Source organism: Myxocyprinus asiaticus, chromosome 7, assembly GCF_019703515.2.
Source record: "Myxocyprinus asiaticus isolate MX2 ecotype Aquarium Trade chromosome 7, UBuf_Myxa_2, whole genome shotgun sequence".
NCBI classification, from domain to species: domain Eukaryota; kingdom Metazoa; phylum Chordata; class Actinopteri; order Cypriniformes; family Catostomidae; genus Myxocyprinus; species Myxocyprinus asiaticus.
Window position 1 is genome coordinate 34,626,842 of NC_059350.1, and position 15,732 is coordinate 34,642,573.

The 15,732-nt window shown below is 35.0% G+C and overlaps 1 protein-coding gene across 7 annotated transcripts in view; it reads left to right on the top strand.

Moving 5' to 3' along the window:
* Positions 1–15,732, top strand: part of gria2a (glutamate receptor, ionotropic, AMPA 2a) — a 60,081-nt gene that overhangs the window by 20,388 nt on the left and 23,961 nt on the right. For all 7 annotated transcript variants that reach the window (XR_007897752.1, XR_007897753.1, XM_051703171.1 and 4 more), the window contains exon 3: positions 12,119–12,358. Coding sequence is in view for 5 of the 7 variants with exons in the window: in XM_051703171.1 (XP_051559131.1) it covers positions 12,119–12,358 (240 nt within the window). In the remaining 2 variants the exon portion in view is untranslated. The remainder of the gene's footprint in view (positions 1–12,118; positions 12,359–15,732) is intronic.

Below are 15,732 nucleotides of genomic sequence, written 5' to 3' on the forward strand. Positions count from 1 at the left end.
AATATCAGTTACGTACATTGGGGTGTTCTGTTTTATATTTGATTTAGTTTAGTTAATGTTTATTGTATTATTTAAATTTCACATGTGTTAACCCGATGGTGTTTAGTGTTTGTGTGATTGAAACTGAGCTCTGTCTCTACATGTTTATTGGTCATTGCTCCTGGAAGAGCCTCTATTGTTGAACTTCATGTCATCATGTGCCCTTCTGTAGTAACTATGGTGAATAACAAATACCTTATAAAGTAAAAAGCAGATTTTTACAGTTTCAGAAGGCTAATATCAAGTTTATGATGTTTTTTATTACTGTAAATGTAACCAATTTTTAAAAAAACAATTTACAGTGCCATCGTGGTCATGTAAATTACAACAGTTTTAAACTGTCAAATTTACAGGTTGTTCTGTAAAATTGTTTACATTTTTACTGTATTTTTTACATAATTATTCTGGCAACCACAGCTGCCAGTTTTTTTTATTTTTTAAAAAAATTTTTTTTACAGTGTATGCACTGGAACATTGTTTTCTGGTCATCATTCACAGTATGAACACATGGCAAATTCCCATACTGAAATTCCCTACTGTACTGAGCTCATTTAGACAGCTAGAGCAATTGACACACAAATGAATCCCCAGTGCATGTGTGCGGCCCCATTCACACACAGGCATATCCCTTAAGCCCTGATGTGCGGCAGTGCCAGCTCAGAGACAGCAGCAGGAGCAGCATGGTCTCTCGCTCATATTAAGTCTCATATTTAGCTTTCTGGCTGCATGCATGCACACTGTGCAGATTACTCAAGTTACAGCACAGTTTATGACGATGTTTCAGTCCAATGATTGCACATACTGTACATATGTGAAAAAACATACACAGAGTAGAACACATATGTAAATGTGCAGTCATATATAGTATTCTATATTAGGCCATCTAAATTTACCTCTCCATCCCTTAAACCTGCACAGTTAAACCACAGAAAAAAGAACAACCATTAAAACATGCATTCTTTCCAGTTTTATGAAGCATCCAGATTTTTTGTAATCAAAAGATATTCAAAAATGCTGTATAAAAATGCATCATCAGGCTACATTGATATCCAGTGGTGGAACTGGATACACTGTAAAAAAAATATTGTGCTGGTTTTATTAAAAAAAATAAAATAAATTGAGGCAACTGTTTCGATCAGCTTTTTGAGTATTTTGAACATAACAAATTTTTGTTTGACATATTAGACTTCACATGTAATGCCAACTCAAATTTATCGATTTACAGGCCATTTTTAAGTTATAAAGACAATATTTATCTCGTAGGGCACTACCATTATCAAATAGTTTTTATTTATTTTTTCCGATAGACTACGCAGATTTTTAAGTTAGCTACACTTGATTTTCAGATGCAATTAATTTATATTCCAAGGTTCCTAATATAGCCTGTTTATTATACGAAAGTGTAGACCACAAGTGTTTCAAAAGTTATTCATATTACAATGTTACAAATTCAGTAAACATTTCAACAGCAATACATTTGTAAATGTATCCAAGAAGCTCTTAAGAAATACAAAAACACATCTACTTATATTGACTAAAACACAAATGGGAGTACAAAGAAACAGGTTTGGTATCAAAATATGTTCAAGACAGGAATAGTACTTATTGTTTCAGCATGAACTACAGTTACATTTGGTCTTAATGTTAAACACTAAATAAAGTTTAGAAAATAGTACTGAAGTTTACAATGTTGCAGCAACATCACATACAAATTTAAAAACAAAAAATGACAGCAGCAAAGACACATGCATTTTGCTAAATTTATAATTAAGCAAAATGTGCAAAAATTGTTAGCTACTAATTTAATTAGCGATTTTTACATAAAAAAACATTTTGAACTAATATGCCACACTAAAACACATTAAAATATGACTACAAAGACACACTTGAAGACTGTGAACACAAATGAATTAAAAAATATATATTATATGCAAGAAAACCTAAAGGTAAATTTATCTTTACATTTGAAACATCTGTTCCCCATAATGACTATCCCAACTGTTGAACTGTTGTCATCAGTAACTTGCTACAAAGTCATTGCAGCATGCTGGGTTAAAAAATACCCAAATTGGGTTGAAAATTTAAAACAGAATTCTTGGTCATCAAAATCACAAAATCACCACAACCTCACAGGGAGAGAGAGGCAGGCAGACAGACCACAATAACAATTTAAAAGGTATAAATGTATTGTCTGTTTGGGTAAACAAGTTTCCAGTCTGTAGAAATTCACTCATATTTGCTGTTTGGGGTAATTAATATTTAAGACGTAGATGTTAGAATTTTTATATGCGGCATATCTATATCATGCCCGCATCCGCAACACATCATCGCTCAGTTACAGGTATACAGAAAGTGATCAACCCAAGATAACCTGAAAATATGTTGAGAAAACAAACAAAAGTGGAAAAACTTAATCAAAATCATCTAAGTTTTGAAAGTTAATGCACATCTGTGGTGTAACAGTCACTGTGCTTCGCATCTGGATTACCACCTCGAATGTGCATTCATTTTCAGTAATTCGACTGTCAATTATTCCTTAATATGTTCAAAAATTACTAAATAAATGAATAAAATAACGACTTACAGCTTATATCTTCCAGTTTCCTCTCTCAGTTTGGCGCTCTCTCTCGTACATGGCAGTCTTAACAAAGATTTGAAATTGTATGTAACGACGTACAACGTACAGACGATTTCTTTCACGTCTGCATTCCAAACCATTGACACAAACACACACAAGAATATACTGAGCATATTATTCATCCAAATGACAGAGAACAAACAGCTACACTACCGGTCAAAAGTTTTGAAACACTTGACTGAAATGTTTCTCATGATCTTAAAAATCTTTTGATCTGAAGGCATATGCTTAAATGTTGAAATTAGTTTTGTAGACAAAAATATAATTGTGCCACCATATTAATTTATTTCATTATAAAACTAAAATGTAATAATACATGTTTTATTTTTTTTTGAAATTGATGACTTGGACCAAATAATAAAGAAAAGCAGCAACAAGTGCCCAACATAGATGGGAACTCCTTCAATACTGTTTAAAAAGCATCCCAGGGTGATACCTCAAGAATTTGGTTGAGAAAATGTCAAGAGTACATGTCTGCAAATTCTAGGCAAAGGGTGACTACTTTGAAGATGCTAAAATATAACAGTTTTAATATATTTTGTATTTTTTTTAGTCACAACATAATTCCCATAGTTCCATTTATGTTATTCCATAGTTTTGATGACTTTACTATTATTCTAAAATGTGAAAAAAAAATATAATAAAGAATGAGTAAGTGTTTCAAAACTTTTGACCAGTAGTGTATATCTATGAGTCCACAACTAAAGCTCTAGGCAGAATTAAAATACAATTCAAGCAAAATCATATTGCTTACACAACTCAAGTGGCGGGTAATCATTGATTTATGGCAGAACTAGCGTTAACAGGTGTACTTGCAATGGCTCATCATAAATTTATGAATCAGCTCTTTTAACAAGCATTTTGCCTCAACATACCTTATGTAACAACATTAAACAATTACATTTGTTCTTATCTAATTTGATTCTTACCTATTTTTTCCTGTTGTTTTGACTCCTTTGTGACTAGAACTTTGTTTTGACATAGGAAATGTACCCGAGCGTTCGTATCGGGTTCGCCTAAACACTTGTTGAAGTTTGAACAGAACTTCCCCCACATTTATTTGTTGCAGCACACTTTGCAACTCTCCACTGGACTGTCTGCGTAGCTGGCGTGCATGCATATACAACCCGCCTACGGCAAGCTCCGAGGGAAAAACACACTCACACACGCACACACACACACACACACACACACACACTGTGCACAATCACTTAGCATTACAACAATAAACTCTTTTAAAAGTCTTTTACAGTAATAAGTGCAGCTTCATATGTAAAAACATTCAAATTACTTTAAAATCGCATGTATCTCATGGCATAGTCCACTGTGGAGATGTGTTTCCTGCTGTTTAAACCAAATCGCATCATTCAAATTCAACAGTCAAGTCTTTTAAGAAAATGTAACTTAAATACTATATCGAAAATCCACATGCCAATAAAGACGTGTAGAGTTTACTTAAGATAATACATACAATATTTAACCATAAAAATTAAGTGTTTGCAACTAATGATATTAAATAGGTTATTTAAAATATCAAAGTAAATGAACAAACATAGATTCATTTGTTGAAAATATTGTCTTTTTTATTTTATTTTTTGTATTGTTACAATTACAACCCCACTGATTCATTTTTTCCAGTGTACTGAAGAAATAATTTATTTGAGTACTCACTTGAGTAGAAGAACTGAGAATTAATATGACTCAAGTAAGAGTTGATAAGTAGTTTGCTGAATAATTAAGTAATTACTTTACAAATTACTTTTATGGAAATAACATCGTACTGTATATACTGTAGTTTATACACTACCATTTAAAAGTTTTAGAACATAAAGGCATTTTTGTTTTTGAAAGAAATTGACACGTCTGTTCACCGAAGGATGCATTAAATTGATCAAAAATACTGCAGAAACTTTAGTAATGTTGGAAATTATTATTACTGTTTGAGATATTATAATATAATATGTGTTATATTATTATTTATTTTAAAAGTTACTTTTTAACCATGATGGCCAAGCCCCATTTTCAGCAGTCTTTAATCTAGCCTACTAAGAATATACTGCATCATCTAATCCTTAAAAAATCATTCTAATATGTTTATTTGTTACTCAGTTTATTCTTATTAGTAGAACATTTGAAAGTTGCTGAAGTATTGTTCAACCTTGCATTTCTTACATTTTCTGATGAATTTAATGTCTCTTAAAACTCTTTGCTTAACTGTAATAGACTACTAAGAGAGCTACTGTATTTCTTATCATAGAATGTGGTTTTCAGTATCATTGAATGTAGATTTTCAGAATGTGGATTTCAGCGTATTGTTTTATTTTGTGACAATATAGAAGATATTGAAAATATTTAATACCATACGTAGAATGTGGATTTCAGTTTTGCGTATAGCTTATATTTGGACTGCTGAAGAGAATGTATTAAGATTATAAAAATAATTTAAAAACATTATCCCCTTTTCTCCCAATTTGGAATGCCAATTCCCACTAATTAGTGGGTTCTCGTGGTGGCGCGGTTACTCACCTCAATCAGTTGCCTCTGCTTCTGAGACAGTCAGTCCGCGCATCTTATCACGTGGCTCGTTAGGCATGACACCACGGAGCCTCCCAGCATGTGGAGGTTCATGCTACTTGCTGCGATCCACGCACAACTTACCACACGCCCCATTGAGAGTGAGAACCACTAATCGCGACAACAAGGAGGTTACCCCATGTGACTATACCCTCCCTAGCAACCGAGCCAATTTGGTTGCCTAGGAGACCTGGCTGGAGTCACTCAGCACATCCTGGATTCGAACTCGCAACTCCAGGGGTGGTAGTCAGCTTTAATACTCGCTTAGCTACCCAGCCCCGGGATGCATGTAACTTTAACAGTATGAGAGAATTAAAGAGTATTGTCATTCAGTGGACATAAATGACAATTCTTTCTGAAGGAATGGTAAGTAAACAAAAGAGAATCAATCAATATTTCTGTAAATGTTCACACTTTTGTACTGAATGTTCTATAAGATGTTGTTCACTGAAGCCTGCTAAAGACAAATCAATGGGAGTTTACACTGTTGAATTGGTATGTGCGTCTTTATTACTTCTTAATTTTCATGAGTGCCATTTTGATATGTTGACACAAATTAAGAAATTACTCTCACTGTAACATTTATTTAAAAAACTGGCGAAATTTCGAAAATGAAGTGCACCTTTCTTGTGTTTTATAGGTTGTCACGAGTAAATAAGAATTGTATGGCAATAACATGAATTAAATGAAAACAATACCGATCTTGAGACCACGTGATCTGTGCATGATTCTCTTCCAACAAAGACACGTTTTCAACCACTGCTTGTGGGTCTTGTATCCAAACATGATGCACCAGCTTGAATATGCAGGAGTGAAAATGAGATTTGAGAGCCACGGGAAAAAGGAAGGGGAAACATTGATCTTTTATTTATTTTTTAATCAGATTTATGCTTCTTCACTGTTATAACTTTAAATTCAGGCATTGCTAATATACTTGCAGTGCTGTTATTATAAACGTGCAGTGCTTTTTGCCATGTCTGAGATACAGCAGCCGTATGCTTTTACCTGAGCAGCTGAATGAATGTTTAATGTCATATTCTGCTCAAAAAATTCATCAGAAACAGCTGAAAAATATCAAACAGACCTAGGCTCTTTGAGTAAGCTACTGTACAGTAGGTTTGGTTTCTAAAAAAAAAAAAAAAAGCTGAAGAACAACATACTGTACAAAGTGTTGCTTTTGAGAACAAAATCAATTTTATTTTCTGTGGTAATCAACATTATGCCACAAACACTGTCAATAGAGTTGAACTTGAAACCTGAAACATTCCTTGTAAAAATAAATATCTATGACTTAATGTTAAGTCTCAAAGCAGTCCTTGTTTTGGTGGCAAAGTCTGCTCTGTTCTCACTTCATTCTCAAATGTTGCTACAAAACATCCATGATTTGCAAATGGTTCTATCGTCTTCACTTGTGACATGTTAACACTTTTGTCATGCTTTACCCCCCCCACCACCACCAACTACCCTCCCACTTTTTTACATGAACGACTGGTGCTGAATCAGGGGTGTTTCATGACACTTTGAAAATACAAGACAGAGTGTCCTTCTCCAACTTATTTCTGTCTTATTGGTTTGCTGTTGCCAAGGGTTTAATTAGTGTGTATTACAAGTTTGCATAGATTTATTGTGTTTTAAAGAGCAGGCTGAATTTAGGAGTGAGCGGCATCAGTGTCTAATACATTTCTTTCTCTTCAATGCTCAGTGACAATCTCAGATCAGATTAACCTCAACACACACAGCCTAGTCTATCAACCAACATAACTACAGACACTGATTCGGCTCTTCATCTTTGTTCCTCTTTCTAACCATTGACGCTTAGCTCACCACTTCATATAGGCAAAATCATCAGTTGAATAAGTACACTTTTTTGTCATACAGTTTAAGTGAACCAAAGTTGGATTATTGTCTCATATTAATATTGTCTCATGTAAAGTTTAGTACCAGCCAATTAAATACGTGATCCTACTACTGTCTCACTTTGGCCATGAATTTGCTGATACTATCAAAAGATAATTGGTCGATGCTGTGCAGTTAAGTTGGGTAGTAGTTTTGCTAGTTTTGGAGAGAAATTCACTGCAAAAATAACTGTTATAATAATAATTTACTGCATGCCGGATATATAATACCATAGAAATAAAATAAGCATTCACAACCCACTGGATTGCACAGAACTGGGCCCATATTCACAAAACATCTTAAGGCTAAAAGTAGCTCCTAACATGGAAATTTAGGAGCAAATCTTAAAAATTAGGGGCATCACTCCTAATTTTAGGACTCGTAAAATCTTCATCTAAGATTTTAACGCTAAATGTAGCTCCTAAACCCACAACAGCTTAGAAGTCGTTCTGAGGACTTCTAAATCCATAAGTGACTCACAGACGATCCGAAGCATGACTGCTGTCATCAGTCCACATTAAATACGATGTATTGGAATATTATTATGACTTTGACCGTTCAAAAAGCTATTGCCTGAATCATAATTGAGTCGATGTATTTTAATAACAATATATTTGAATGTAATTATAAATATTATAATATTGACTAGAGCCCGACCGATATGGGATTTTTGAGACCGATACCGGTTTTAGAGAGGGAAAATTCACCGATTACCGATATGGTGGCCAATATATTTAATTTTTGAGCTGGAATGAAAACAGACCTTTTCTATGTGGATTTTTCACCGATTTTGTACCGATATGACTATGCAAAGGTACTCAGAAGGCTGCTTTCTTAAATATTTTATCAAAGAATATTTGACATTATTATTATACATTGTCAACAAATTCTAGAAATGAACACTGAGAAAATAAAGAATAAATAAAAATAAAACAAATAGTTAAATAAACATCAGCACTGTTTAGTATCAGTCAAATGCTGACCGTTTAAATAAAGAATAAATAAAAACAATATAAATAGCTAAATAAACATCATTACTGTTTAGTATCAGTCAAATGCTGACCATTAAAATAAAGAATAAATAAAAATAAAATAAATAGCTAAATAAACATCAGTACTGTTTAGTATCAGTCAAATGCTGACTATTTTAATACTGCAGATAAGCAGCGGTGTTACACCATATTCTGCTATACAAGTTCAGGGGAAACTTTCAATGGTGGAAAACCAGACTTCTAAATATTACATTTTATAAATGCAACGACTGGAATTGTTTGGTTGAAGAGGGTACCAAACTGTGAATCCTGAACAAAACAGTTTGGTGAATACATGTTTACACATTAGCTTCCACTCAGCTGACAACAATGAAAGTAGCTACGTGATTAGCTAGTTAGCTCTAAGCTCGTTGTCACGGAGAGTAAAAGAAGGACGTTGTTTATTTTACTCTCCAGCATTGTGTCTCACCAACTAGGTAACAACATAGCATGAAATCAACACTCATCAGACACAATCCACCACCGCACCATTGTCTGTTGAGCTGCAAAAAGATGCTCTGATGTTTACCTTTCAATCTGCTACATTACTTACTGCACTGACAAACTATAGCTGGCTAACAGCAAACAGACATGAGTGACATGGTTGTCAGGGACAAGGTTAATGTTATATTAGTTATATTGAAAAGGGAAAATGATGGGTCATTGTTTATTAAGTTTCCAGTATGTATTTCACAAACTAGTTAACTTACCGAGACACCACTCAACTCCGCCCTGTCTGCAGAGCCACTGTCAGCTCAGCTCTGTAAACAATGGAGTTGGACAAACTACGCTATGACACCAATTCTAAAGCATTGTTTTCTGCATTATATGTTCTGAAAAAAGTTTGCATATCGGTAAAATATACGCTGATACCAATATATCGGTGAAAGGCTAATATATATCGGTCGGGTACTAATATTGACATTGACCTTTAAAATAGGTATCACCTGAATTGCGAGGGTGTTTTTATTATTGAAAACTTAGTTAGAAGTGTACCTGAAACAACCCAATTGCACCGGAGATAAAGGTTTTGACAACTCTAAGCTCCCTGGCCACATCAAAATGAAACTGTGTAGTGCGGATGAATTGGGAATTGGGAAATGTCATCAGTCAGCAGAATCCATCCATTCATCCATCCATCCATCTTCTATAGCTGCTTGTCCTACGTAGGGTCACGGGTAGTGCTGGAGCCTATCCAAGCTGTCTCTGGCCGAAGGCAGGGAAACACCCTGGACAGGTGGCCAGTCCACATCAGCAGAATCATCAATTGAACTATACCCTCTGCAGACTGCATATCATCCGACAATTCATAGCATGTTTACTACTGTGGATGCACTCTCGCTGCAGAGAAAAAAATGAGTCATTCACAGCCATAGCGGGGCTATCAAGTGTACTGATGCTGTATTTCATGCTGTATTGTACTTCATTGCACCAACACAGGATGAAGAAATGTTCATTAAAGAAAAAAAATCTATCTATCTATCTATCTGTCCGTCCGTCCGTCTTTCCATCCATCCATCTATCATCTAATAGTATACCGTTGTCTGTCTTCACTGACAAATAGCGGTTCCCTGTCTACCAATCACTGTGGGCATATTAAAAGAGTGCGCTCATAAAACGTGACGTCATCCATAGCCAGGGTTTGGAGGGTTACTTTTGAAATGTATTCCACTACAGATGACAGAATACATGCTGTAAAATGTAATTTATAAACATTTCTAAACGTATTCCGTTAGATTACTCAAGGTCAGTAACGTATTCTAAATACTTTGGATTATTTCTTCAGCACTGGTAGATTTTTTCAATTATTTTGACTATTAAAACTCTGCCAGTACATTAAGACAAAATGCACATGTTAAAAATACATTCTCTGAAAAACCTAAATATCTTATGCAGTGTTGTTTCTAAAACAAGATAAATCAAATTGATCATGTTTTAAGGATTTTTAGATATTTTTACAGGAAAACAATGAAAAAATTATCAAGAATACGATTTTTGCCCTAATATCAAAGCTCTTACTAGAAAAAAAGAAATTATGATCCAACGTGAATTTTCTAGATAAAAAAATATGATTGTGCCTGGTAACGTGCATGTAAAATGGGTAGAAATAGCATTTTAGCTTAGCGTAAAGCTGACAATTTACACAAGGTTTATTTCTATTTCTTCTGCTCCAAACTTACTTCAAACTTACTTCTCTGTCTGCTCGAATGAATGTAACACATAAGAAAGTGTTTCACCGCTGTTCAAATGCACTTTGGATCGCATCATTTATATGTATAAATGTTTTCCATCTGAAAGGACTAAATATTAAATGAAACAAATGACAATAAAATGCAAAGTAATCTCTTCAGCGATCAAAATACTTTTTGAATGTAACTGTATTCTAATTACCAATGATTTAAATTGTAACTGTAGTGGAATACAACTCCGCCTTACACTTATATTGAGATTTCCATAGTAAAACTTGCTCTTAGCAGTTTTGTGAATAGGTTTTAAGCAAAACCTCCTAGCTAGGAACCCTTTGGAGAACTCCTAGTGGTAAGATAAATATCTTTGTGAATACGGGCCCTGATCCATTTACTGCATAGCGAGGCCCAAACCATAAAACTTGCAGCCAGTGAAAGTGTAGCAGGACCCGTTTTAATTTATCTTAGTTTGCCTTTTTGAAGTTGTTGCGTATCTGAAGGTAGATAGTATATGTGGGTGAATCTGATGAAACTTGTTAAGAAATGTCCATGTCCATGTTCATGCTCAAACCAAAAGAAAGAAATATATCAAATATACAATAAAAAAAAAAAAAAAAAAAAAAACATTTGCATGCTGACTTTACCAGGACAGTTCAGCTGAATTTTTATTGTATTTTATTGTCTTGTATTTTTTATTAAATACTATTTTGCAGGTATAATGTTTTTTTATTAAAGGCAGTACAGCAAATACATTAATGAGAATGAGGTCAAATGTGTTTAATTATCCTGAAAATAATGTCAAAATGCAAAAAAAAAAAGACGTTATTTTCTTTATGCAAACAATATTATTTTTTTTCTTTTGTTTTATGAGGTAAATTGTGACCTGGATGCCTCATCGTGAGATTCACAGATATACATTAGAACAGATATATACACTCAATTAGAACTTTATTAGGAACACCTGTACACCTACTTATTCATGCGATTATCTAAGCAGCCAATTGTGTGGCAGCAGTGCAGTGCATAAGATCAGGCAAATACGGATCAGGAGCTTCATTTAATGTTCACATCAACCATCAGAATGGGGAAAAAATTTGATCTCAGTGATTTTGACTGTGGCATAATTGTTGATGCCAGACGGGCTGGTTTGAGTATTTCTGTAACTGCTGATCTCTTGGGATTTTTACACAAAAACAAAAAAAAACATCCAGTGAGCAGCAGTTCTGTGGATGGAAATGCTTTGTTGATGAAATAGGTCAATGGATAATGGCCAGGGCTGCGTTTCCCAAAAGCATTGTAAGGCTAAGTAGATTGTAGGAACCATTGGTGCCAGTGGTCTCTACGATCAACTTAAGTTTATGATGCTTTTTGGAAATGCAGCCCAGATTGGTTCGAGCTGACAGAAAGGCTATGGTAACTCAGAAAACCACTCTGTACAACTGTAGTGAGCAGAACACGTTGTACCTTGAGGTAGATGGGCTACAACCGCAGAAGACCACGTCGGGCACTTTATTAGGACCATAGTGTTCCTAATAAACTGCTCAGTGAATGTACATGCATTTGAAATATGATCATTTTGTGTGCAATAATTTTTTGTTTATTTGTTTTTCACATTATTTTCAAACCTTTTTACAGCTATGATTGGTTGGACAAGCCGTTAATGTGGGTAGACCAGTGCCATGCTGGCGTTCATATTGTTTTGCCCCTGGCATCAGTTATATTGATGTCTGTTTTTTTGTTTGTTTGTTTTTCAGTTTGCTCCCAGTTTTCCAGGGGAGTGTATGCGATCTTTGGCTTCTACGATAAGAAATCGGTGAACACCATAACGTCATTCTGTGAAACGCTGCACGTGTCCTTCATCACGCCCAGTTTCCCAGCCGATGGACTCAACCAGTTTGTCCTGCAAATGAGGCCTGATATCAAAGGACCTCTAATCAGCCTGGTGGAGTATTACAAGTGGGAGAAGTTTGCCTATCTCTATGACAGTGACAGAGGTAAATGATCTCTCTTTCTTCTGAACAATGTATGCACTCTATCTTTTTTCTCAGGCAAGGCACTTTCAGTGCTGTTTACACGCACACGCATGTGCAAACACACACATACATGCACACACACACACACACACACACACACATATACACTAGAGAATTCAATCAATAACCCTATTACTTTGTGGTAAAATGCCTGTTGGAGAAAGAGCATGTTGGTTGGGAGTGCTTACAGATAAGCACATTTACAGTCTTCCTTTCCTCACTCTCCATTTCTCTATCTCTGTATGCATTATTTATACCTGTTTTAACTATGTATTCACACCTTGGACTGCCACTGAGAAATACACAATGAAACTATTCTCCTCTCAGTGGTTCTAGTGCTTACTATGTGCCAACTTAAAGGCACATTCAGTGAATTTGTTTTTTTTTGTTTTGTTTTTTTTTGCTATTTGCAAAATTTTTGAACAAAAATACTCACAGGAGATGAAGACTCTAGTCATATTAGTCTTTTAAATGAGGCTGGGCTAACATTTGTGAGCACTGCCATGTTGAATCATATGACCAGCTGAATATGATTAATATATGATATTAATCATGGCTGACTGTAAATAGCACTTTTCTACAATGTTAGCAGTATGTGATGCTGAATCTACACAGCTAAGTCTCAGTGCAACATAAAAAAATATTAATGAGTGCACCTTTAACACTATATGTATTTAGTCTTTTTAGTATTAAGTTAAGTTTATTTTGTGTTATATAGTGGTATATAATGTTGTTTCGGGAGACTGTACAAACATTTGTACTCTATGAGGGTAACAACATTGTGTACTAACCAAATGCAATAAGTTTCCAGCAATTAACCATTTTTCTGTCTAAACTGAATGCGAAACTGCTGTGACATGACACAGTCAATCAGAACCTATTTAATTATTAATGTACCGTTATATGGAGCAGGATTTTGGACAAATGAGATTTCACAGAGAATAGAACCACAAAAATAGAAACCAAGTGACCAACAAAATGTCCTCTTGCCTGTCACAGTCGCGGCAGCCTAAGACAAAAAGTGAGATTTACATGGAAGACTAGGAAATGGTGTAACTGTCTATTGTGTTGTTGTATTCCTTGAGCACTTACCCAATATTTTCTAACAGAAATATCTCAGAATTTCTGTTAGTGCGACTGTGTTGGCTGAATGGTTTTTGAATGTTTTCACCATTGACTGGAGTGTCCGATATGTGCTGCATCTCTGGTTTGAGGCAGAGAAATAAATCTCTCCTGCAAGACCTAGATATGAAATCAACCGAGAGAGAGAAAAGAGGGGGTGGGGGTGTAGGATAAGATGAGAGCTTAAGAGAAGGAAAGTACGAAAGAGCAAATGACCAAAAGAGAGAATGCTAAAATAAAGAGAGAGAAAGAGAGAGAGAGGAGAAATCATAAATGAAGTATAAAAAGTGCCCTAAGGGGCTTTCTAGTGTAATTTAAATACTCCTAAGATCGAGGCCTTTGGGTGTAATTTGAAGTAGTGGTTGATTAAAGTAGAACAGTGGTTAAAACAGAAGCAGCTGTAAATGAGATTTAATTTAATTTAAGAAGACACAGTGAAGCTAGTAGACATGAAGCTTGAAAATATTACGTTTTAGAACTGTAATTAAAGGTGTGGTAAGTTATTTTTTTCTAATACCACATATAAAATGTCCGTACTACCTGACAGATATCACTGAAATAGGTGGCTTGAGAATCACAAGGTCTGTCTCTGTGACAGACCTAGGCTATGATCAGAATGGAATACAGTGCAGTAAACAGTATAATATCTGCTATTATTTATTTTTTTAAAACTGAAATGCATTGTTCCATGATAAAAATTTCAAGCAGTAGTATTGTGCCTTTCAAGTCGGAGAGTCGGAAATGTCGTAGTTATGAGTTCCAAGCACATGAATTACTAAGTGAAGTCATATTTACCAGTGGGAAACTGGGAAATCTAGATGATACCATGATGAGTTGCCAAGTTGTGTTGTTGAAAGGGGCATGCCAACATGAAAGATAGCAGAAAGCAATGGAAAGTTAATGATTTTGTGAAATCATTTCAATTTCAGTTCAAGTTCAAAATGTGATCTCAGTGATTTGGACCGTGGCATGATTGTTTGTGCCAGATGGGCTGGTTTGAGTCTCTACAACAGTCTCTAGTATTTACTCAGAATGGTGCCAAAAACCAAACACATCCAGTGAGGGGCAGTTCTGCGGATGGAAATGTCTTGTTGATGAGAGAGATCAACGGAGAATGACCAGACTGGTTCGAACTGACAAAGTCTACGGTAACTCAGATAACCGCTCTGTACAATTGTGTTGAGAAGAATAGCATCTCAGAATGCTATTCTGAGATGCAGGTTGGCGCTGTTTTGGCGGCATGAGGGGGACCTTCACAATATTAGGAAGGTGGTTTTAATGTTGTGGCTGATCGGTGTATATGTATTTATGTGTAATTCAGATACAAATAAATTGCATTATTGTGGCAGACAAGTACAGCATTGATTAGACAAAACAAAAAGTGGCTTTAGAAGTCAGTATATTGTTTGTTTTATTCCCATATAATTTAACATAATCCTAAACTCTACAGTAATCTATTTTGCAGTTGAGTTTGTCAATCTGTCCAGTTCTCTCAGAATGCTTTCTTTCTCTCTTGCGTTCTGTCTGCGCTATTTTTAATAATATTATCAGCCTACATTTGTATGCATCAGATGGTTGCTTTTGTAGAGTCTCTCTGGATTTCAGCATCATAAATGCTGCATTTATAAGAAGTTGAAACTATGAAAATCACGTCTTGAGACTCCTGCATTCTTTTGCGCTTCATCCAGCTGTCAATCCGTCCTGGCTCTTGTTCTGTTGGTTTTTTTAAGCATTAGGGTTAGCCCACTTCTGATGCGGCTTGTAAAAACAAGAAGTTACATGTACTTTGAGATTGTAGTGCTCTGATGGTAGGAAAATATGTACGGTACAACAGGGCTAAAGGCACACCTTAAGGAAAATGTGCTTTTTTCTGCTCAATCAATCTACCTGTTGCCCATGCAACAGGGGGGCCTTTTATTATTGGGCAGTTATAAAAACTTTTGATTTAATGAACCTTGAACAAAACAGAAAATGATAAATAAGTATATTGTCTCAAAATAAGTGTTAATTTCAGGGATTTTCATTAGCTACATAAATTTGCAACATTTAAAAAAAATATTAAAATGAGATCAGATTGCCTCAAACTCATCCTTTAGACACCACACAGAAAGATCTCATTGATCAGGAAAATTTTGCAGTGTATAGTGACAAACAGATGTTTAGGAGAGTACTTTGGTAGTTTCTGTTGCAATTCAGTGTTTTGGGAGAAAATA